This window comes from Malus sylvestris, chromosome 9 (genome assembly GCF_916048215.2).
Source record: "Malus sylvestris chromosome 9, drMalSylv7.2, whole genome shotgun sequence".
NCBI classification, from domain to species: Eukaryota; Viridiplantae; Streptophyta; class Magnoliopsida; order Rosales; family Rosaceae; genus Malus; species Malus sylvestris.
Window position 1 is genome coordinate 2,285,816 of NC_062268.1, and position 23,074 is coordinate 2,308,889.

At 37.9% G+C, this 23,074-nt stretch overlaps 2 protein-coding genes and 1 long non-coding RNA gene across 5 annotated transcripts in view; 2 read left to right on the top strand and 1 right to left on the bottom strand.

Annotated features, from left to right (window-relative positions):
* The first annotated feature begins 772 nt into the window (after positions 1-772).
* On the top strand, positions 773-22,930 carry LOC126583584 (GPI ethanolamine phosphate transferase 1-like). 2 transcript variants are annotated; one of them, XM_050248018.1, is made up of 18 exons: positions 775-1,082; positions 1,161-1,352; positions 1,444-1,599; positions 1,772-2,065; positions 2,195-2,406; positions 2,496-2,570; positions 2,729-2,795; positions 3,033-3,358; positions 3,566-3,799; positions 3,892-4,079; positions 4,478-4,616; positions 4,717-4,825; positions 5,011-5,113; positions 5,230-5,413; positions 5,547-5,645; positions 5,727-5,785; positions 5,910-6,015; positions 6,210-6,748. In XM_050248018.1, the coding sequence occupies exons 1-18, from the start codon at positions 848-850 to the stop codon at positions 6,372-6,374; spliced, it is 2,943 nt and encodes a 980-aa protein (XP_050103975.1). In that variant the 5' UTR covers positions 775-847; the 3' UTR covers positions 6,375-6,748. The 2 variants fall into 2 exon arrangements, with proteins under 2 accessions (XP_050103977.1, XP_050103975.1); XM_050248020.1 differs by lacking the exons at positions 5,547-5,645; positions 5,727-5,785; positions 5,910-6,015; positions 6,210-6,748 and adding an exon at positions 22,515-22,930 and having other exon boundaries at positions 773-1,082.
* LOC126583597 (uncharacterized) overlaps positions 6,213-23,074 on the bottom strand; it is a 37,670-nt gene continuing 20,808 nt past the window's right edge. Inside the window, exons 2-3 of the long non-coding RNA XR_007609786.1 lie at positions 22,662-22,823; positions 6,213-6,456 (exon numbers count right to left, since the gene is read on the bottom strand). This is a non-coding gene — a long non-coding RNA (uncharacterized LOC126583597). The remainder of the gene's footprint in view (positions 6,457-22,661; positions 22,824-23,074) is intronic.
* Positions 7,902-23,074, top strand: part of LOC126583585 (senescence-associated carboxylesterase 101-like) — a 40,874-nt gene continuing 25,701 nt past the window's right edge. Inside the window, exons 1-4 of one of the 2 annotated variants that reach the window (XM_050248024.1) lie at positions 7,962-7,989; positions 9,150-9,507; positions 9,867-10,424; positions 10,645-11,843. In XM_050248024.1, coding sequence (XP_050103981.1) covers positions 7,979-7,989; positions 9,150-9,507; positions 9,867-10,424; positions 10,645-11,514 — 1,797 coding nt within the window. In that variant the 5' untranslated portion in view covers positions 7,962-7,978 and the 3' untranslated portion in view covers positions 11,515-11,843. Of the gene's footprint in view, positions 7,990-9,149; positions 9,508-9,866; positions 10,425-10,644; positions 11,844-23,074 lie in introns of those variants that run through there. The other variant, XM_050248022.1, reaches the window with a different exon arrangement.

Here is a 23,074-nt window from a genome sequence, read left to right on the forward strand (position 1 = left end):
TCATACTATGAAATATTGAGGCCATTCATTATCGTAAATAATTTATTAATGCATGCTTTGCAAAAAATAAAAGCTGAAAAATGAAAATATATGCTTTCAAATAAAGCTCTCAACAAACAAAAGATGTAGCTTCTGCTAATTGAACGTATGACGTTTCACCCTTTTGTATTAAATTTTCTGGTTTCCAAATTAAAGTAGTTTAGAAATCGGTTTGTAGCAGATCAATTGTGTCGCAAAAGACAACGGCAGAGGAGAATAAGAAGGCATTTTCTCTCCTTCCATGTAGGGAAGCAGCACAAGTTAGCCAAAGTTAGGAAGTAGCTCAGCTGAAATTCCTCCCCAAACTTTCCAAATTTGACTAAATTAACTATAAAATCAAATAATTCATGATAATCCAAAAATAAATAATAAGGTGGTGCTATCCACGTACTCACTTTTACTTTTTACACACCATTTGTTAATTTTTTTTCTTTGATATTCTCCAATTCATTCGATCTAACGGCCGAAAATTAAGAAGAGATGCGAGAGGTAAAAAGGAGTGTGTGGATAACATTGTCCTAAATAATGTTACTGTTACACCACTGCATGAGTTCAAACTCTGTCGGCTTCCTAATCTAACATCTAATATAAAAAATCTATGGTTTGACAAAAAAGAAAATTAATATTACACATTCTGACACTGAGCTTCTAGGCCTCGGCCCATTCAACAATATCATCTCCTAAAATATAGGCCCAATGGGCCCACAATATTTCCTGAAAGAAGAGTAAGACTGCAAGAAAGAGAAAAAAGGAGCGAAAGTGTTGAACAACGACTGTGACGATCGGGAAGAAAATTGGCGGAGTTAAAATGGCGGACGGCAGAGATGCGGCGGAAGGAAGCAACGCCATAGCAAGCACGCGGAGAAGACGACGGATATGGCTGAAGAGAAAAGAGAAATGGCTGGTAGTACTGGGCGTAGTTCTCCACGCCGTTTACATGCTCAGCATCTTTGACATCTACTTCAAGTCCCCCATTGTCCACGGCATGGATCCCGTCACCCCCCGCTTCTCCGCTCCTGCAAAACGCCTCGTTTTGCTTGTCGGTACGTCCAATTTTCCCGGTAAAATTCCTCTGTCTTCTTATTCGAGTGTGCTATGAAAGTTTGGAGCTTCTGCTGCAGCTGATGGGCTGCGAGCCGACAAATTCTTCGAGTCGGATTCCGACGGGAACTTCAGAGCACCGTTTTTGAGAAGTGTTATGAGAGAGAAAGGTCGATGGGGAGTGTCGCACGCTCGTCCACCGACGGAGTCGAGGCCTGGACATGTTGCTATCATTGCTGGGTTCTATGAGGATCCCAGTGCTGTTACGAAAGGTTTAATCTTTTTTTTTTAATTTTTTAATTTTTTTCAGCATTTATACAGATGAAATTTGTCTACCTGAAGAAACCCAATTCGTGTTTTCAGGGTGGAAAGCTAACCCTGTTGAATTCGATTCGGTTTTTAATCGAAGCCGGCATACTTTTTCTTATGGTAGTCCGGATATAGTTCCGATTTTCTGCGCTGCATTGCCTCACAGCACCTGGAATAGTTACCCTCATGAATTTGAAGACTTTGCTACTGGTTTGATTTCAAACTTTCATCACATTGTTTCAGTTACAACTTGTCATCTCTGTTTTCGTTTTCGATTTACTGGATTGTTTTCAGTCTTTTAGCACATTGCTACTGGTGAAGTTTAAATATTTGGTAATTGCGTATGATGCTTTCTTTTATCAATATGTATGTGTTAATGCAGATGCTTCCTTTCTGGATGAGTGGTCTTTTGATCAATTTCAGAGCCTTCTGAATCGGTCCAAAGAAGACCAGAAGTTGAAGGAGTTACTCTTACAGGATAATCTTGTTGTGTTTTTGCACTTACTTGGCTGTGATTCAAATGGTCATGCGCATAGGCCCTTTTCGTCCATATATCTCAATAATGTTGCGGTTGTTGACAGTATAGCTGAAAGGGTTTATAATCTTCTTGAAGATTATTACAAGGACAATCGTACTGCTTATGTATTTACCGCTGATCATGGAATGCAAGATAAAGGTTGGAATTAATTCATTCACTTATATAGAAATTTTTTGCTCTTCTTTTTTCACTGAATTGTTATAAGTTTTTATCTTCATCATTTTTTCCCCTTGTAACAGTTCTTACGTGTTATAATTTTACTGATAGGCAGCCATGGAGATGGACATCCTTCAAACACTGATACTCCCCTAGTTGTTTGGGGAGCAGGTGTTAAACATCCCAAGCCAGTCTCCAACCATTCTGATTGCAGTTTTCGTTTTGTTTATGATCATATGCATGATGCGCCAACACCCAAAGAATGGGGCCTTCATGGCATTGAAAGGGTGGATGTTAATCAAGCTGATATTGCACCTCTCATGGTTGTACAATTTGCTTTCCCAACTTTTTTTCCCTTTAAACTACCTTTCAAGTTTAATCACTCTTATTTGCTGATTGAGTTTGCTGGCAGTCAACTCTTCTCGGTTTGCCTGGTCCTGTAAACTCAGTTGGAAGTTTACCTCTTGATTACATAGACATGACAAAGGTATAGTCAACCAGTTTGATTGACGACTTTTTCTTTTCGTTGTAAAGGATGTAAAATGTTATCACTTTTATCTTTGCCTGCATATGCATATTCTATTTGATGAGCTTTCTGGTTATTTGGTAGACAGCTGAATTTTCTCTTTTTGTTTAATTTTCCAGGAAGATGAAGCTGAAGCTGTGGTTGCAAACTCAAGGCAAATTCTCAACCAGTTTCTTAGGAAGTCACGTATCCTTTTGTTATCTGATTACACACACACACACACACACACACACACACACATATTTATGCGCTATAGATGACAACAAGGCATCACTTCCTTTAATCATAACATATCCAATTCGTTTAATGAAATAGCATATTAAGGTTAAAACTGTTGTTATATCTGATTCTACTGGAGTTTTGAGGAGCGAAAGGAGGTAGACACTTCCTTTTTATTGATCTTGGATTTCCTGACAAAATTAGAAACAAAGGAGGCAAATTCATTATATTTTAAGCCTTTCAAACCACTGGCTGATTATTCCTCCCTATTGGATCAGATTGAGGATCTAATATCTAATAGAGACTATGAAGCTGCGAGGAAGCTGTCTGAAGATCTCAGGGATTTGGCTTTGAAAGGACTACACTATTTCCAAACTTACGATTGGCTGATGCTCATGACAGTAATTATTCTGGGGTATATCGGTTGGATGACCTATATTCTTCTCCATGTGTTGCAATCTTATACTTCATTGGCAGGGTATATGTTTAGAAAGGAGCAAGCAGATCACTGGACAGATAATACCAGAAAAGTAATGTTTGTGTAAGCTTGACCTCTTGTAAGCTTTGATAGTGATTTCTAAATTGAAGGACATAATTCTAAAAAAACCTATGTTTTTTGTTAAAAAAAAAAAAATACTAAAAGACGTTTGTGACTATATTATATATGAAATTTGAACATCTAGAAGTTTTAATATTCACCCTGTAATGTAACCCATAAATCTGATTATTTTCTGTAGGTACAACTTTGTGGATGCCTTTTTCTGGGACTACTTAGTATAGTACTGTTTATGGAGCGTTCTCCTCCTCTTTACCACGCATACACGTCAATGACAGTATTTCTGTGGACTAAAATATTTAGTGAATATCGGTTCATCAAAGCATTATGGAAAGATTTATATGGAAGAAGAATCAATTACTTTGTGAAAATTCTAGCCAGTGGTGCTTTCTCAGTATTCATTCTTGAATTCCTGGTATTGAATCAGAACTGTAATTTTTCACACTGCAAGCGATGGGATTATTGTACTCTACAATCCTGAACAGCGTCTTTTGGTGATTCCTGCAGGTTAATAGCTTTACTGAGAGGAAGCTATACACTTGGTGTTTCCTAGTTTCCGGAGTCATGTCCTTTCTCTATCTCTTAAAATCGATTCCATGGAGATCTGGCATACCAATCTTTGTTTGTGCTGCATGTTGGTTCTTGTCTGTATTTACTTTGATGCCAGCAGAAATTCCAGATAATAATCGTCTAGTGTAAGTCATCTTAATTCCTGAATGTTTCTTTCAGGTGTGTGCATGTGTTGGGGCGGGGGTTAATTTTTCAAATAGTTATGAGTTCATTGTAAATGTAAGGAACTTCAGAATTGTTAGCACAATCTCTAATTCAACCAATACCTTTATTGTGCTCACATCTTTGTATGGGAAGGCTGGGCTTTGTTGAGATTTCCTTCTTTCTAGGAGGGTAAACCTGATATGTGTTCAAAGCACAAACCCAGCACGTGCCAATATTACTATTTGCAAGAACTCGAATCAGCTTTGATAATTGTGTTTGTTATGTTTGTGTAAAATTAAGAAATGAATTGAATGCACATTTGATTAATCAATAAGGATTAAGCTAATTATGAAGCTTTTGTGACAAATCATGTTTGCAGGATTTGGAGTGGAGTTATGATTATTATGATCGGAGTAGCTGCCAGACTGCTAGATCTGCGCACTGAAGGAAAGTATTGGCTAAGTATCTGTAATCATGACAAGAAGAAACCTAAATTTCCCATGCTCTTCCAGTTACAGGTGCGTAACCTATCTCTGTACTTGGTTGGTTTGGAAAGAATATAAAGTAACTTAATAAGTCTGGAGATAAATTTTAGATTTTTGGACCTTTGTGAATTAGGCTCTTTTGGTTGGATTGTCATCCATGATGGTGTCGATATCAACCTCTCATAGAACAGAGAAGCAGGAACTACTCGCTGTGCACCAGATCATAAATTGGTCCATCGCTGGTATGCATTCTAACTCTTCCCTATTAGGTTAATATTTATACTTCTATTCGGGACTTTTTACATATCCGGCTTGTAAGTTATTTTCTCTTTATAATATGTCAGTTGACAGGTATTTAATGCCTGAAAAGTTTATAACTGCAAATTACATGTCTATTTATATTGATCTTTAATTTGTCGGGTCATAGGTTTCTCGATGGTACTTCCATTATTTTCAGCAATTGGTCTCTTGTCCCGGCTTACTTCCATATTTCTCGGTTTTGCTCCCACATTTCTTCTCTTATCTATCGGGTACAGTCCATCCATATACTAACTTTTATGGTTGCCTTCATTTAACAGTCATTTTAATATGCATAATGTTAGGATGATTTTTTTGATCTTTTCCTTCATTCTCAAAACATATGCAGATATGAAGCTGTTTTCTACGGTGCTCTGGCCCTTGTACTCATCTCTTGGATACTAGTTGAAAACACACTTATTTACTCAAGTAAGGTGAAAAGGTTGTCAAGTTCCTTTAGCGATATGGAGGATAATGTCATACTTGATGGTAGATACTTACAGCTGTCTGACGTGAGAATTCCGTTAATCTTTGTAAGTCCTTTCTCTTTTCTTTTTGGAAAATATTTATCTGATTGTTGGAGAAATTTAATGATATACATTGCCCAGTCTTTTTGATAATTTTACTGCTCATCATGGTACTCTCGGATGTCTTTTGTGGTTTTAGATGGTTTTATTCAATGTTGCTTTCTTTGGAACGGGAAACTTTGCGAGTATTGCAAGTTTTGAGATTTCATCAGTGTATCGGTTCATTACTGTCTTCAGTGTAAGTGAAGGTTGAACTTTCCTGAGTATTTATCAGATTAGTCGCTATTACTTACCTGATATTATTTGCTTCTAATTGCAGCCATTTCTCATGGCCGCCTTACTTATCTTCAAGTTATTCATTCCGTTCCTGCTAGTCATGTAAGTACAGTTACAATTTTGTGTGTGATACGTGGTTGCAAGCTGTTGAAACATCCTTCTTTTAAGCCATAAGAAATTGTAAGCAATTGGGTTCTCATATAATTTGTGTTCGACTGACTTGCAGATGTGTATTCAGTGCAATAACAAAGCTAAACCGACTTCCACGGTTGGCATGCTATTTTCTCGTTATACTATTTTCAGACGTAATGACTATGCATTTTTTCTTCCTGGTAAGTTACTATACTCTTCAGATTTTGGACTCGTAAATTTTTCTCACCGCACCTGTCTCTTGTAACAATACGAGAGTACCCAATAAAGTAACCACACTATACATACTACACATGCATGGACGAATGCTTCTTATCATACAGCATCAGAACAATCGTTTCTAGCAAACCTTACTGACAGTGTTTATCGTTGTTAGGTCCGGAATACAGGAAGCTGGATGGAAATTGGTAACAGCATCAGCCACTTCGGAATCATGAGTGCTCAAGTTGTCTTTGTGCTTTTGCTCTTTGCTCTCACGAACATATACACGAAAGATATCAACATTGGTTCAGTGGACTGCTCCTCTCGGAAAGCAATGTAGGTCGTGTTAAATTGGGACTTTGGGCATCAAAATAAGTCACCAGTGTTCAGGAAAAGCGAGCATTAACGCTGCTAAGGCACACCTCTTGCGGTCTTCTGCAATTTTTTGCCGTTTATTCCTGCAACTGCTGATTGCTCGTACAAAGTTCGATTGAAATTTAATGAGAGTCAGAGCAATGCGATTTTCCAAGTGTTCCCCAAAGATCCCACAACGTTCGATTGAAATTTTGGCACTCTCCTCGCATGTCTTGATTAGTTGATACGATTTAACCAGTTATCCCATTTAGTTATTCATTGATCAATTTTGTAACTACATTTAACCAGTACATACTCCTCTTTTGGCTGTATGAAATATTTGATTGATCGTAGATTAAATGTTACTATCTTCCATCTCGAAACAATAAAAATCGGCCTTATATTGGGAGAAATTCTTGGCTGCGAACGATCAGACCACATGGTTGTTTAAGAGCATATTTAACCGGAGTCCCATCACTATTTTTGAAGAATCATTTACGAACTTAAAGGGAATATACTTGTTCCCAAAAGAAAATTAGTTCCAATGGAGTGTCTTATAGTATAATCTTTAAATTTAGAGACTACGAATTAAAAAACCATTGTTAATTTCACAATGAGAAACCTAAGAAAACTTTCACAACCGCTGTTTTCTCATCAAACAAAAGAGAAAAGTAACAGGACCTGCCCCGTTGGAAGCTGCACAGTATTTTAGAGTTCCATCACGTGCTCACGTGCTCACGTGCTGGGAACTTTCCTCGAAGAAAGATGGTAATCTACTATAAAACCAAGAGTAACGTTATCTACATACTTATTTTACTTTTAATACATCCCTATACAATCCTTAATTGTAAGGTAATTTTTGTGGTCACCGGGCAGTCCCTATATTATAAGGATTGGAGTTCCGATCCACTGGAAGTCGCCAAGTATAGGAACAAACATTAGAGATGCTCTAATTGCACGCAAAAAACACCCATTCTTGCCGATGGTCCCACCTTGCGCCCCTTGCGCGCGTGCGAGAGTCCGAACTCAAGGATTGCCGCTTGTAATTGTAAAAGCAAAGAATAGAAAAAGACGACCATATGGTATTGCTGGTAGGTGAACTGGGAAAGAAACAGAACGGTCAACGGCCATACCCGAGCTCTCAGATTCACTAGTTAGATTCCTTTGTAAATTTCTTTGCATCCTTCCGCGAACGTTCAGTCGTTAAATCAGCAATGTATTAAATATTCATTGCAGGGAGCAAGAGGGAATAAATAATGCAAGTGGGAATAATTAACCTGAATTTTAACACGCAAACGTACAAAAGAAGACAAGGAAAAGCTACGAGGCAAAGGTCTAGGGCCCTCCCTTTTGCTCCGAGAAACTTTCAGGAACAAGTTGCGTGGACGACGACCTAGACTTTGCTGTGCATCGTCGACTTGGTGGGAAGTTTCGTCGTGGGGCCTTTTGATTGGTGAGACAAAGACGTCCATAATATTTAATAACGATAGGATTGATTCGTATTCTATATAAAGAGAGACATATTGACCATTTGGTATCCTCTTCTCTCCATCTACTGTGTGTTTTAAGCAGATCGGCAAAAGCTTGAAGATGAACGACCAGTAAGTCAACTTCGACTTCAAACTCCTCCGATCCTTGTTTTTCTTTGAATCCTTTGCCATGATTTTTCTTGTGTTGTCTTGATTAAGCGGAAAATGGTCTGGAATGGCTAAAAGTGTGTTTTTCAACTATCAAAAGTTCTTGCGGTTAAATCTGGCAAAAAAAACTTGCAAAACGCTTTTAGATAGACGGTATAAGCTCTTTTCGGAGAAGCATGTGCTATGTCCGCCTTCTACAAGCACTTCTATATTTTCAAGTGCTTTTTCGAATAGCACTTGAGTATTTAATTAACATTTCTATATGTTCATGGTAAAAGATAAGTGCTTATGAGTGAAGTGAATCTTACGAAATACAATAGCTTAATAATCGTCCTTATAGTTTACCAAAGTGCAATTTCATTCTTACAAGTATTTTGCTAAAGTGGCTTCGTTAGAAATAGGTAGTATTATCCACGCACTTATTTTTACTTGTCATACACGAGAGAGGATCCTCGTCGGATCCTCTTTGTGAGGATTCCGAGAATCCTCCAATCACATCCGTTCATCGTACATCATACGGTCAGTTTTTGTTAGATACTGTTTATATTTAATTTTAAATAAAAAAATTATAATGATTTATGACCGCACGATATACGATGAATGGAAGTGATTGAAGGATCCTCTTGGGTCATACACCTCTTAATTTTCGGATCGTCAGATCAAATGAAGTGAGGAAGATCAATGAACAATAATTAACAAGGTTGTGTGAGAGGTGAAAATGGGTTGGAGAATAACACTTTGCTAGAAATATGACGAAATTTCTATAGAAAACTAGCTTGTTTGAAATATTTTTTAAACCAATTTTTAGTACAAATGAAAGAAAAGCTTGGAAAAGCACATGCAGTGCTTCCTTGCAAAAAGCACATAACTAGTGTTTTTTTAAGGAAGCACTTCAAACGCTTCTTATAAGTGTTTTTGGAATCTAAAAATATTTTCTCTAAAAACGTTTTTAATTATTTTAAAAGCATTTTCAAACGAAATGTAATTAAAAATACTTTTGGTGGTTAGACTGACATTTTCAGCTATTTCAACAGATGTTTCAAGCATGTTTGTTATTATAGTTGGATGCTATTTGCTTACACCCTCCATTTAACTTTGCTTCAATTTTTTGTTGGTGATGACAGCATTAGCAGTGCTGGGCTTGAACTAGCAAATGTGCTGGTGACTTCTCTTCCCCTGCACCAGTCATGGAACGCGGTTCTTGATCAGAAGCAAAAGCTCCCCCCAGCTGCTGATCCAAACCAAAAAATGGCCTTGGACATTAGTGAAACCAAGCACTCAAACACCACCATCATATCTTTTCTTACTTCACCCGTCACGCTTCACGATCAACAAGCGATGGTTTCGTTTACTCCCAAGAACGCAGATTTTTCTCTCTTTGAGTTTTTGTGCGGCAAAAACACCCCAAGTTTCTCCATCAATGAATTGGCAATCAACTTCTTCAAATTGAACCTCACAAACCTCGATATTTGGCGAAAAAAGGTGAGTATTATTGTCTCTCTGATAACTGATAATGTTTAACCGCTTTGACGACTCTTAATGTTAGTGAGAAACAGTTAAAAATCATATTTATATTGCTAGATTACTTTTCACTTATTTAGTTTGGCTTCTTTGACAAACTGTTTATGTTAACAAAAAATGCTTACAAATCCCTCATTTATAGAGTTATAAAAGCCGGATATATTAACAGTGGAGTCCTTTCTTTGTTTGTTTCAAAACCGAGTTTAAGTTTATTTTTGTTTTTTTTACTATGAATGTAGTTTGAGGAACTTATTTATAAAGACGTCTCCGAATTGATTATAGAAGTTCAGTAATTGACCAACTTTTATGTAATATTTCAGCTGGTAGAAAGCAGCAAATCCTCACGGATAGTTATCACTGGACATTCTTTTGGAGGTGCTGTGGCTACCCTTTTCACCCTATGGCTGCTGCAAAGCCTTGACTTGTCGAAAGCGAAACGCCCCCTTTGCATCACTTTCGGTTCACCCTTGATCGGTGACGAACAACTCCGAAAATGTGTGTTGGAATTCTCAACATGGAGTTCTTGCTTCTTGAATGTAGCCTCCATCAATGATCCTGTACCTAAAGTCTTCCTAACTTCGCAAGGGAGTGGTTATAAGCCTTTCGGAACATTCCTACTGTGCTCCTCTTCGGGTGGTTCTTGCATTGAGGACGCTGATGCCATTTTGCAACTATTGGTGGAAACCAGCTCTCAGTGTGTTCAAAATCCAGTTCCGAATTCAGGGACTCAGTTGTTTGATTACGGAAAGATTTTGAATGATCTCAAGACCAAGGCATTGTTTAGAGATGTCTTTGAGTTGGTTGAAGAGGATAGAGTTCCACTTAATGCTGGAATTAAAACACAGTTGGCAGCAATATTAGGCGTTCTCAGCTCACAGGTATCAAACTTTCAACATGAATATCTGATTTGATGATAGATTTTGGGAAATGGTTTCCGCACAAACCTGTGTATTTCTATCTCTTGATTCTCCTTTGATTTATTTAATCCAAAGACTAGAAATAAACACGGGTGTGCAGGGGGAGAATATGATTTTGCGGAAATCACATCCCATGTTTACTTCTAGCTACTAACTTTTCTCTCAACTCGTTTTGTAAAAGTCATTGCAGCAGCAACAACCCCACATAAAATTCGAGAGTCTGATAAAAAAGATGGTCAATCACGAACGTAGACTAGCGATGCAGAAGACGAAGGATTACAGCTCCTTCTTGAAATTGAATGAGAATAAAAAGTACATGGCCAACATGGAATGGTACAAGAAGGAGTCCAAAGACATGGGAATTGGATACTATGACAGGTACAGAAACACGCGTTACCCGAGTGACATTAATGCCGATGAGTTCAAGAAGAGGCTCTCAATTTATTGGCATGACACGGTTACTGAAGCTGAGAGCAAACCACAGAAAGAAGGAGGCGCAATGCGTATCCGTTTTCTTTATGGTGGAACGAATTACAGAAGGATGATCGAACCGCTTCACATTGCTGAGTACTACAGGGAAGGTGGAAAAAATTACAAAGAGAAAAGGCCTCGACATTTTGCTCTTTTGGAGCAATGGTTCAATGAGGAGGAGAAAAAGAAGAAGGAAAAGAAAGAGAGGGAAGAAAGGGAGAACCCGCAACAGCGCAGCGCAAGCAAGTCCAACCCAAAAGCGAACAGTGTGGCTTCTAGTCTGAATGATGATTCTTGTTTTTGGGTGCACGTCGAGGAAGCACTTATCTTGTGCGACGAACTAGCGAGTAATCCACATGCCAAGCAAAAGCTGATCGAATTTGAGTGTTACGTGCTGGATACGCTCAAGAATTTCGCAGTGACACCTGATATTTTCTTGCCGCAGAGCAGCTTCATGCGATGGTGGAACAAGTATAAAGAGATTGTGGGAAGTAGCTACTCCTCAGAACTCACAGAAGTCATGAAGCGTCACACTTATCGCAGGTATGCCGATGGGGTCTCGGTTCTTGCTGGTCTATAATCCAAGATAATTAAGTTTTAAGCAATCAATTAAATCAGATAAAGCAAGATAAGTTTTGCTGTATTCATCACGATCTTCATAGAGAGAGACGTGCAGTACTTGCAGGACTTGTTGGTGCTACTACGTTTGAATATTTTTGTTTGTGGTTTCTTTTTGTTTTGGGCTCTAGCATCTAGCTCTCTTGTAAGAAAAATAATGTGTGGGGGAGTTGTTTCAGTTATATTGTTGTAATTTCCACTTCATAAAAGTAATGACGCTTGTTGTATTTTGATTTCACTAAGTTTGAGAACTACCCTAATCAGCATTTATAATAAGTTGAAATTTACGTTTGTCGTGGTTTGCGTTGTATTACTCTTCATATAAACCTATCATGTACAAAAGCAGTAAATACATATTTTAGCCAAGTGACTAAGGGCTGGTTTGGTATTGCTGTGCTTTGAAAAAAAGCTGCTGTGAGAATAAGCGGCTGTGCTGTGAGAATAAGCGGCTGTGAAATAAAGCCAGTAGAGTGTTTGGTAAACTTTTTTGTGAAAGTGCTTTTGGAAAAAAAATCAGGATGATAGTGTGTCTTTTCATTAAAGGAGCATTGTAGCTCCGTGTGCTTTGAAAAAACTGGTTTTTTTTCAAAGCAGCAAATAGCAGCTTCAGTTTTTCCTTTGATTTTCAGCTTATTCTCACAACAGCTTCCAAAATAAGCCTTTTTTTTTTCAGTTTACCAAACACAAAAATGACCCTCAGCTTTTTTTCACAGTGGCTTTTCTTAAAATCACCTCAATCCCAAACGGGGCCTAAGTGTGGAACTGGGATTCAAAGCTAAAGTAGAATTACTTATGTATCCCATAATGTATACCTTCTGATGGCTTTTCACATAGCACGCAACGTGTGATTAAGGAACAAAATGGTATACACCTCGAGATAGGTAAGTCCATCAGCTAGTAAATTAGCTTGATGTAATGTAGTCACGTGACGAGTAAGAAACGAAGAAATGAGTGTACAGCTTGGGACACAGTACATATATATAGTAAAACTACATGTATGTATGCTTTCGGTGAGGCCGGCCGAGAGGGATCTCCATTTTTTTTTCAAAAAATAGGAATTAGTTGTGAGACTCACTCTACATCGAGCTTCAATGGTCCGAACCGTTTATTTATTAAGAAGAAATTAGGTTATCATCATTTCTTTTGCTACTCCATTAATTAAAATCCTATTTTTTTTCAATTTTTGATCAAAGTCCTTGGGTATTAATAACATCATTAATTATTTCAATAATAAAATATTTTTTTATTTCTTAATATATTCATTTAATGTTAAAAATGTTACAATTAGTATATTTATATTTATGACTAAAGTTTTTACCATATATTTTTAGTTTTAGTTTGTACCCATTTTTAATTTGTAATTCTTTTTTAATTTGTACCAATTTTCTTTTCAGTTTTAATTTGTACCCATATATTAATTTCTTTTTGTGCCCATATTTTTTAAAGTTTATTTGTATTTGTACCCATATATTTTTTTTATTTGTACTTTTTATTTTGCTAAATGTACCCATGCTAATTATATGTACCCATTCATGTAAAACTTTTTAATCTTAAAATGTACTCATTCTTAAATATACCAATTTGTTATATGTAAAATGTACCTTTTTTATATATAAAATTTATTCAATTTTTTTCTAATCTATTTTTAAACTTATATGGGTACATTCTTTTTTCTTTGATTTTAAAATGTATCCATGTCAAGTTTAATCGAAGAAATTTACTAATGTTATTAAGCCTAATATCTTTTTTTTATTTTTTATTTTATGATTTTGAAGAATGTACCCATGTTTTGATACAATAAATTTTTTGGTTAATTTTGATGAATGTACCCATGTTTATATATATACACACACACAATAGTATATTTATATTTTAATATTTTTAATCCCACAAATTATGGTTTTTTTATTTAAAATCTCATTTATATAAACAACTAAAATTTCTAATTTTTAATTTAAAAAATATAGTAACATACATAGAAATAAATTATCATATTAATTTCAGGGACCTCGATAAAAAATTAAAAACTAATAAGGTTTCAATAAAAGAATATTCATAATTAAGGGTCGCATCCAAAGTCTCCCTTTTTAAATCTTGATTTATAGATCATTCTTGCAAAAATTCAAGTCCGAAACCATTTGCTAATTTAATTATCACGATAAAATTTTAATGTTTTATTAGAACAAAACGTTCGTCAGCTCCTTTGAACTCAATTAGATGCCTTAAATATTTTCGATTTGGCCAATATTTTACAAAATTAATCTGGCACATCCTGCCTCCACCATAGCAAAATATTGTTCTCTTTGGGTCATGCCCTCACGGATTTGTTCTTGGGCTTCCACCAAAAACGCATCATGCTAAGAAGAGATGAGCATGTACATATAAAGCCAGGGACCAACCCTCACCCAACCGATGTGGGATCTTACAACCCACCCCTTAGGGAGACCGATATCCTCGTCGGCACATCCAAGCAGACGGTGAGTCTGGCTCTGATACCAAATTGTCACATCTAGCCTTCACCGTAACAAAATATTGTCTGCTTTGGGCCACCCCTCATGGATTTGTTCTTGGGCTTCCATCCAAAACGTTTCATGCTAGGAAGAGACGAGCATGTACATATAAGGCCAATGACCAACCTTCACCCCACCGATATGGGATCTTACATAATCTATGAAATGAAACTTAAAAAAAATACACGATTCAAATCTTTAAAATTTGATATGGTGCCTTTCCCTTAAAATGAGGTAGTGATTTAGATAGACCATGTCAATTTGCCATGCCAAATATTAGGAAAGTAGAGTGTAGACATGGGAAGAAAACCCAGCTTAGATATGGGACCCACAGGCACATGCAGTTCTCATCGATCTCAATAATTTTCAACAAACCTTTAGAGCAAGTCCACCGGAGTGGTTTTTGCCCAGCACCCTGTCCAAATAACAAGCTGAGGGTCAGGGAATTCACTTCAGCTCGTCGGGCTGTCTGGCACACAACCCATGCCAGTCAACAAACTAGCCCATTTTTGACAGACCCAAGAGCCAGCCTATTTGGCTGGTGCGTGGACTGCATGCGCGCTTGGCAGCGAGTAGGAGACAAGCCGGCAGGCGCTGTCAGCCCACTTGTGCTGCAGCAACGTGGCTCGCTTAGAGTCGTTGGATTTCCAACGGTAACAAAAATTTAAATTTTACTTTTAAACTGGACCTTTCGATCACAGATCAACGGTCCACGTTTTATCCCCTCCCCAAAAAAAGGGTCAAACGGTCAGATTTATAGCCGTTGGCCACGTGGCAGATCATGGGCTCTTGGATTTGAATATTTTTCAAATCCAACGGTCCAGATTAATTAACTACATTAAAATTAATTAAAAAAATTTTTAAAAGTTTTTTTTTTTTTATAAATACCTAACCCTCATCTTCCACCTTACACCACATTTCAATATTTTCTACACTTTCTACACTTTCTATAAATACCTAACCCTCATCTTCCACCTTAGCGGAAATCTATTCACAAAATAGTACGTTCGGATAATGACATGTGGCGTGACGAGATTGGTTAAAAATCCCATCCGAAATAAAACTATTTTATTTTTGTATTCTTTTAGAAAAAATTTAAAAATATTTTAAATGGGCTAGGTGCTAGCGCATTTTGTAGGGGTAGAGATCGTTTGTGCCAGCGCATTGTTTTAGGGGTGGAGATGCATTGACCTATTACTGTTCATTGGAGTATATTACTGTTCACTGAAGTGGATAAATGGGCTGGGTGCTGGCACAAAGTCCTTAGGGGTGGACTTGCGCTTATGTTTTGATTCGAACAGTCTCCCACTTTCGATTCTTCCAGTCCTACTGCAATTGTCCTTTCGTGCTTTTTGCTCGGAGGGCAAGGAGCAATTTTTACTCTTTACTTTATAAGTTTAACCGCCCATTAAAAAAATAATTTTTTTTTGAAAATTAAAATTGGTTTTCAGAATTTTCTTTTCAATTTTTGATTTTCAAACGAATCTTATGATGTTTATATGGGCAAAATACATTAACGTGTGCATGAACAAAGAGGAGCACGTCGAAACCGAGAAAAAGTCTAAATTTTTTATGTGGTTCAATATCTTAGTGAATGAAGCGTTAGATTTCTACCCATGCATTCCGGATTTGAAATCCTCCCATTTTTTAAATTATTGTAATAATTTGAACATCTCTTAATAATATGGTACGAATTTATTGCTACCGTAAGTAATATTCCAATCAAACAAAACAATGACATGTGTACATTTTTCAATACGTGACATTGTATAGTTAAATTGATCAAGGTGCTATGTGGAAGATGATCATCTCCAAATCCATTTTGTGGGAATCCTAGGGATTCTCATATCATAGCCATTCATCGTACATCGTGCTTGTCAATTTTCGTCGTGTACTATTTGTGTTTAATTTTAAATAAAAAAAGTCAAATGATTTCTGACCACACACGATGAATGACTAAGATATGAGGATCCTTAGGATCCGGATAGAATCCAAATCCGTACTACATGACGATAAAACTGTTCTATATAAATTGCTCTCTAAAATTTGGTCGACATTGTCCTTTTTTAAGTTGGATACAACACACAATTAGCCCTTGGATTCGAAAATACAATTGGATCATCGTCATTTATACGATTCAATGGAACACTAGTCCAAATTGGAGTGGGGCCCATTTCCTTTCCAATAAAATAGCCACGTTGATGTTGGACTGTTGGATTAGCGACGTTGATGAGCTTTTAGTGCGCTATTTAGCTTTAACGTTGCATATGATCCATCACGTGACGAACAATATACGCGCCAGATACAACGTTGTACCTTTTAACCTTTCTCCCCATTATCCACTAAATTATCTCAGCCTCCATTTTATGACAATTTAATATCTACAATCTTTTGCTAATAGTTGGGGGGTTTTCTTAACTAAGATGTTTGTGACTCTGTAATGTATACAAAATTGTACAAGATTAACCACAACCGTACAATGATGACTGAACTCTGAGTTCCCAAAGTGGACCACACTTAGGTGATTCTGGAGAAATTTAGGTGCAATTGTCACACTGTCAAATAATGTTAATCAGGTTTAATAAAAAAAAAATTAGTGTTGTCGAACCACAACTATACTGGAGGAAGAAAGTCCTCGTTAAAGGAGGGAAAAGTTGATATTGGTGTCACGCTCGACCTTGTCGAGGGGGATGAAGGTGCGGTAGGTTTAATACTCGAATTAACCAAAGAGTGATGTTATCTGCACACCTTCTTTTAAGTCTCACACACTCCTTGTTAATTTATGTCATATGATCATCTTTAATTCATTAGATTCGATGACCAATAATTGAGAGTTGTGTGTGAAAGATAAAAAGAGGTTAGCAACACCCTTAACTAGAGGTGGTAAATCAACATGTTGGGTTGTTAATGGTTACTCATTAAGACTCATTTAGTTTGATTTCAGCTTACACCATTATCACCATCACAAACCCTACCTCTATATTATGATGATATCAAATTAAACGAGTCTTAACGGGTACTCATTAACAACTAAATGTGTTTATCTCCACCTTTACACTTGTTGATGCACAAAATCGGGTCGATCTTGGACCAACGTAAATCCGACCGTGAATCACATAAACGCACAAGAACACAAAGATATATCGTGGTTCACCTCAAGTTGAGGCTACGTCCACACTGGTGTTGATTCCGTTTCACTATGTAAATGAATGTTGAATATACATGGAGGCTATAGAGGCAGTGTTTACTCTCTTTGCTATTCTGTTTGCTTTCTCGTTTCCCCTCTGTCTGTTTCCATTTCTCTTTAAGTGAGTGTGAGGGAGCCATTTTATAAAATAAGGGTTTCCTCCCATCTTACATGAATCATGGGCTAAGTAATGAAGCCCAAATACTGAGACCCAATATATGGTACAACATAAGTCCCCCAAGTCTTCAGTCAAGAGAGTCTTTTGGCTGGAGACTTCAAATTCAATCCATGTACAGGCTGAAATGATTAGATGTCGTTCAGAACTAGTACTCGACATAAGACGGTGCTTAACATGAAGCAATAATCAGCTAGAGGTAGCACACGTTGCGAGGCTGCTCGACTAGAGGCAATGCTCGCGGCAAGGCGGTTGCTTGGCTGGAGGCGGTGCTCGTTACGAGACGGCTCGACTTGTGGCATTCTTCATTGCGAGTATGCACTAAATGTCAGTGTGTGCTCATTATGAGTTAACTTTCGACATGACTCGGGTCCACTTGTCGAGTTCGCATATTGGGTCTATGTGTCAAGTCCGCGGATCAGGTCTATAAGTCGGGTCTTTGAGTCGGGGCCATCCGTAGGGTCTTTGAGTTGGGTCCGTGAGTCGAGGTTCGAGCTCAAAGGTGTCCAATCTCGTAAGTGCCCGAATGAATGGGTGTCCAAGCACATAGGTGTCCAAATGAGCGAGTGTCTGAGCAAGTGGGTGTCCAAACGAGCGAGTGTCTAAGCAAGTGGGTGTCCGGTCAGACAAGAGATCATCGTTCGAACTAAATCTTTGTCACCATAAGCATGTGGCTCATCGATCTATAAGTTGATCAGTAACAATGTTGATCAACGGAGTCCTGGCAATAAATAATAGTATAAGCATGAATGCATAATTAATAAATCAATCACAGAGTTTGGCAAAAGTATAATGTCATACTATGCAAATTGTGTGGTAAATGACTTGTTTCATATGTGACACAGTTAATGACATCACAGTATCACTAGGCAATGAATAAATATTGCATAAGTAATTGCCTAAATATGTAGGTCATTAGTGAAATATGATAGAAAGCGTACTAAGCATACGTGACTATTGTAGCATGTAATCTTAATATAATGACAATGGGAAGACACACAATATATTATATAAATATATTTTCATTCAAATAATGAGGATATCTAATTTGGTCAGACCATGCCACTAGCTATAGTAATTGTGGGGTGATAAAATAATAAAAATAAAGGTATGTGGTATAGTGGGTGTAAAGAATAAAGAGGGTTTTAGATGGATGTGATCAATAGTCATGTTGAAAATAAATAAAATATTTAAATAATGAATTTAGTGTTCATGAATGATTAAAGCTGGCAAGACTAAGGACAAGTGGTCTTGTAATAAACATTACATAATAATATAAAATATTAATAGACAATGACATTGAGAAAACATAATGATGGGTTTCTTTCATGGCCGACAATATCAAAGGGGGATAATAATAAAATTATTATAAGTAAGCTTATCTTTTTCCTGGTTTTCCCGTGGGTTTTTTTCAATGGGATAGTGGGTACATGTCCTCGTGAAGAGCTACAAGGCACATCAGAACTTGGAGCTTGAAACCCATTTGGGATTTTGAGTTTGTGTATAAGTAAAAGTGAAGCAGGAAAGCAAGAAGGTGAGTAGAATGGTGAAGTTGGTGAACTTCGCTATGGATCCAACGGCTGAGAAACACTGAGGCTCTATTTTCTCATGCAGGTTTAGTTTGTAACAGTGATGCTTATGTTCTGATTTAGCTCTCAAGATCTGCACGGAAAATGTAGAGAGATAGAGAGAGAGAGATAAGGTGGTGGCTATGTTTCCATCGTTGCTGCCGTGATGGGGAGCTGGAACAGAAGACATGGGTTTTGCAGTGATTGTGCAGGTTTTTGGTTCTTAGGTTTCTACAGATTCACGGTGGAGGTTGTGAGGTTTGATGAAAAAATGAAAGAGAACCAACATAGCTTTTCGTGTCGTTTCCCACAGACGGCGCCAAATGTTGATGCACAAAATCAGTGAGGACTGTGGTACAACAGAAAGTGTTAAGTTTGTGACCTTAGCTAGATTGCTCCGGTCACTAGTGTGGATAAGTATGTAAATGGATAGAGATAAGGAATCAAACACAAGATGTACGTGGTTCATCCAGATTCGCTACGTCCACGAAGTATATGAGTTCTCTTTAATTGTGAAGGATTTACACAAGTACATAGGTTCAAGCTCTCATTTAGTGAGTACTAGTGAATGATTTAGTACAAATGACATTAGGGATTATTGTGGGAGAATGATTTCCTTTTATAGAAGAGAGTTTCTAGTTTTGTTCTGGCCTTGACACATGTCATGCTATGATTGGCCTTTGATGTTGACACGTGTCATCCTGTGATTGGCCTCTTAGTGTTGACACGTGTTGCGCTGTGATTGGCCTCCTAGTTTGAGGGAAACTCTTCTGGGTCCTTGACGGTATAACGTTGACCAGTGCTTGGTAGTTTCGAGATTGATCAAGTATGGTACAAACAACACTTAACCAAATAATGACGAAAGGTTGACATTTCATATCGTCTTCTCTCATAAGCTTGATAGTCATAAAATAGAAATAAGGATCCTCTTCGAATTATCTTTGTGAGGATCCCGAGTATTCATGTACTGTGTCCATTCATCGTACATCGTGCAATCAGAAATCATTTTAAATTTTATTATTTAAAATTGAACACAAACAGTATTTAACAAAAACTGGCTACAAGATGTACGATGAACGAACACGATTCACAAATTTTAGAAATCCTCATGAAGAGGCTTCAGATTCATAAAATATTGTATAGATACGTGTTAGACCAAAAGCGAGGTAATTACACTACACGACAATGTGACATTCAAACCGAAAAAATACTCATTACTCTCAAGTCTAAAGAACACTTAGCTACACTCAATCTGTATCGTGACATGGATAATGTTTTTCACACCTATTTTTACTTTCTACATACCTTGGTTAAGTTTTGGTCATTGATTTTTTTTTCAATTCATAACAGAAAATTAAGAAGGATGGGTGAAAAGTAAAAATAAATATGTGAATAGCACTACCATGTGACAATCCTGAAATTAAACTTTTCCACATTGCAATGCATAATTAGTCTTTTTATGCAGTTAGATAACTTTAGGGTTTATGTGTGATTAATTGAACTATAACATGAGGTGATAATGAATTACTTATCCACTTAACTCGTCAATTATACAACTAATTTAATACTTTACTTAATTGCAAGTGACGTCTACAGTACTAGGCTCGGTCAATGTATGATTGACTTTATACAATGTCACAGTCATAGTGGTATTGAAGGAATTCGGATCCTCACCGGATTTTCTTTGTAAGGAGCTTGAAGATCTGTGAATCATATCCATTCATTGTATATCGTGAGGTCATAAATTATTTTAAATATTTTTATTTAAAATTAAATACAAACAGTATCTGACAAAAACTAACTGCACAATGTACGATTAACGGACACGATTTACAGATTTCCATTAACCTTACCGAAATGATCCGGAGATGGACTCAGATCCTCTCCGGATCATTTCCGTGGGGATCCTTCTGACCTATTAATCTCATCCGTTGATACTAATCCAACGGCCAAATGAGTTTCGCGTCTTTTCTCTCTTTTCTCCCTTACGCTCTTCCCCTCAACCCTTCATTCTCCCTCAATTCGAAGCACCCGACCCGCCGCCACCATGTTACGAACTGGATTTGAACCAGCATCCCAAAATTCCCCGGAAAACTTCCATTTATATTCTGATCGTGACTATGGTCTTCCAACCCAGCAACCCCCAACCTCCCCTGCTGCAAATTGAATAAAGTCCGAATTCAAAGGACCTACAAAAATATCACTAAACGTACTGCAAAAATTAAAGATTCAGAGATAAGAAATACAAAAGTTAACAAGGAATTTAATTGGGGTGGGCTGGGGCTGAAGAAGATTGAGAAGATGCTGGTGTGGCGTTGGTGGGTGCTTCTAAGTGAGAGGAGAAAGGTGAAGAGTCGAGGGAAGAGAGAGAGAAAGAGGTGAAAATAATTTGGCCGTTGGATTTGTACCAACGGTTGATATCAATCGGTCAAGAGGATCCTTACGGAAATGATCCGGAGAGGATCTGAGTCCTCCGGAGATGACCAAGTTGGGTATTGAAGGGCAGAAAAGTCGTCCTCACCCGCTCCATAAAGTAGGGGCATTTCCGTCATTCCATGTGCGTTGATCCGAAGTTCAATCCAAAATTTAAGTGGGCCGTCGCTTACTCCTAAGCACGATTCCCGTGATTGACGGTGGATAGAGTGCCGCGTGGTTACTCCCTTCCCCACTCTGTCTACCCCCGGTAAATCCATCTCTTCTACGAGGGCACGAGACCTCACTCTCTATTTCTCTCTCTCTCTCTTTCCTCCTCTGAGCTTCCAAAATGCTCATTTCTTCCTTCCGGCTACCGCCCGCCAGCTGAAGCAGTTGCAGAAGCAGCAGCAGCCACAGAGAGAAGCTGAGCATGGCGGCATTCCTCATTGTCCTCCTCACATCTCTCTACTAGCTCTCACCACCCTCCCCGGCGCCGAATCCCGACTCTACACCAACTACTACCAAAAATCGTGCCCGAGATTCGCTCAAATCGTCCAAGACACCGTCACAAATAAGCAGATCATGAATCCTACCACCGCCGCCGCCACTCTCCGCCTCTTCTTCCACGACTGCCTCGCCAACGGCTGCGACGCCTCCATCCTCCTCTCCTCCACCCCCTTCAACAAGGCGATGGAGAAGCTCGGCGTGTTAGGGATTCAGACCGGAAGGCGGAGAGAGATTAGGCACAGGTGTCGATATCAACCTCTCAAAGAACAGAGAAGCAGGAACTACTCGCTGTGCACCAGTTCATAAATTGGTCCATCGCTGGTATGCGTTTTAACTCTTCCCTATTAGGTTAATATTTATACTTCCATTATTTTCAGCAAATGGTCTCTTGTCCCGGCTTACTTCCATATTTCTCGGTTTTGCTCCCACATTTCTTGGATTTCTACGGTGCTCTGGCCCTTGTACTCATCTCTTGGATACTAGTTGAAAACACACTTATTTACTCAAGTAAGGTGAAAAGGTTGTCAAGTTCCTTTAGCGATATGGAGGATAACGTCATACTTGATGGTAGATACTCTCGGATGTCTTTTGTGGTTTTAGATGGTTTTATTCAACGTTGCTTTCTTTGGAACGGGAAACTTTGCGAGTATTGCAAGTTTTGGGATTTCATCAGTGTATCGGTTCATTACCGTCTTCAGTGTAAGTGAAGGTTGAACTTTCCTGGGCATTAACGCTGCTAAGGCACACCTCTTGCGGTCTTCTGCAATTTTTTGCCCTTTATTCCTGCAACTGCTGATTGCTCGTACAAAGTTCGATTGAAATTTAATGAGAGTCAGAGCAATGGGATTTTCCAAGTGTTCCCCAAAGATCTCACAACGTTCGATTGAAATTTTGGCACTCTTCTCACATCTCTTGATTAGTTGATACGATTTAACCAGTTATCCCATTTAGTTATTCATTGATCGATTTTGTAACTACATTTAACCAGTACATACTCCACTTTTGGCTGTCTGAAATATTTGATTGATCGTAGATTAAATGTTACTATCTTCCATCTCGAAACAATAAAAGTTGGCCCTATATTGGGACAAATTATTGGCTGCGAACGACCAGACTACATGGTTGTTTAAGAGCATCTTTAACCGGAGTCCCAGCACTAT

Coding starts and splice junctions, on each gene's coding strand:
- LOC126583584 (XM_050248018.1), top strand. CDS start 848: ATGGCGGACGGCAGAGATGCGGCGGAAGGAAGCAACGCCATAGCAAGC. Junction 2,407..2,495: donor CTGATATTGCACCTCTCATG/GTTGTACAATTT, acceptor GTTTGCTGGCAG/TCAACTCTTCTCGGTTTGCC. Junction 5,646..5,726: donor GGTTCATTACTGTCTTCAGT/GTAAGTGAAGGT, acceptor TTCTAATTGCAG/CCATTTCTCATGGCCGCCTT.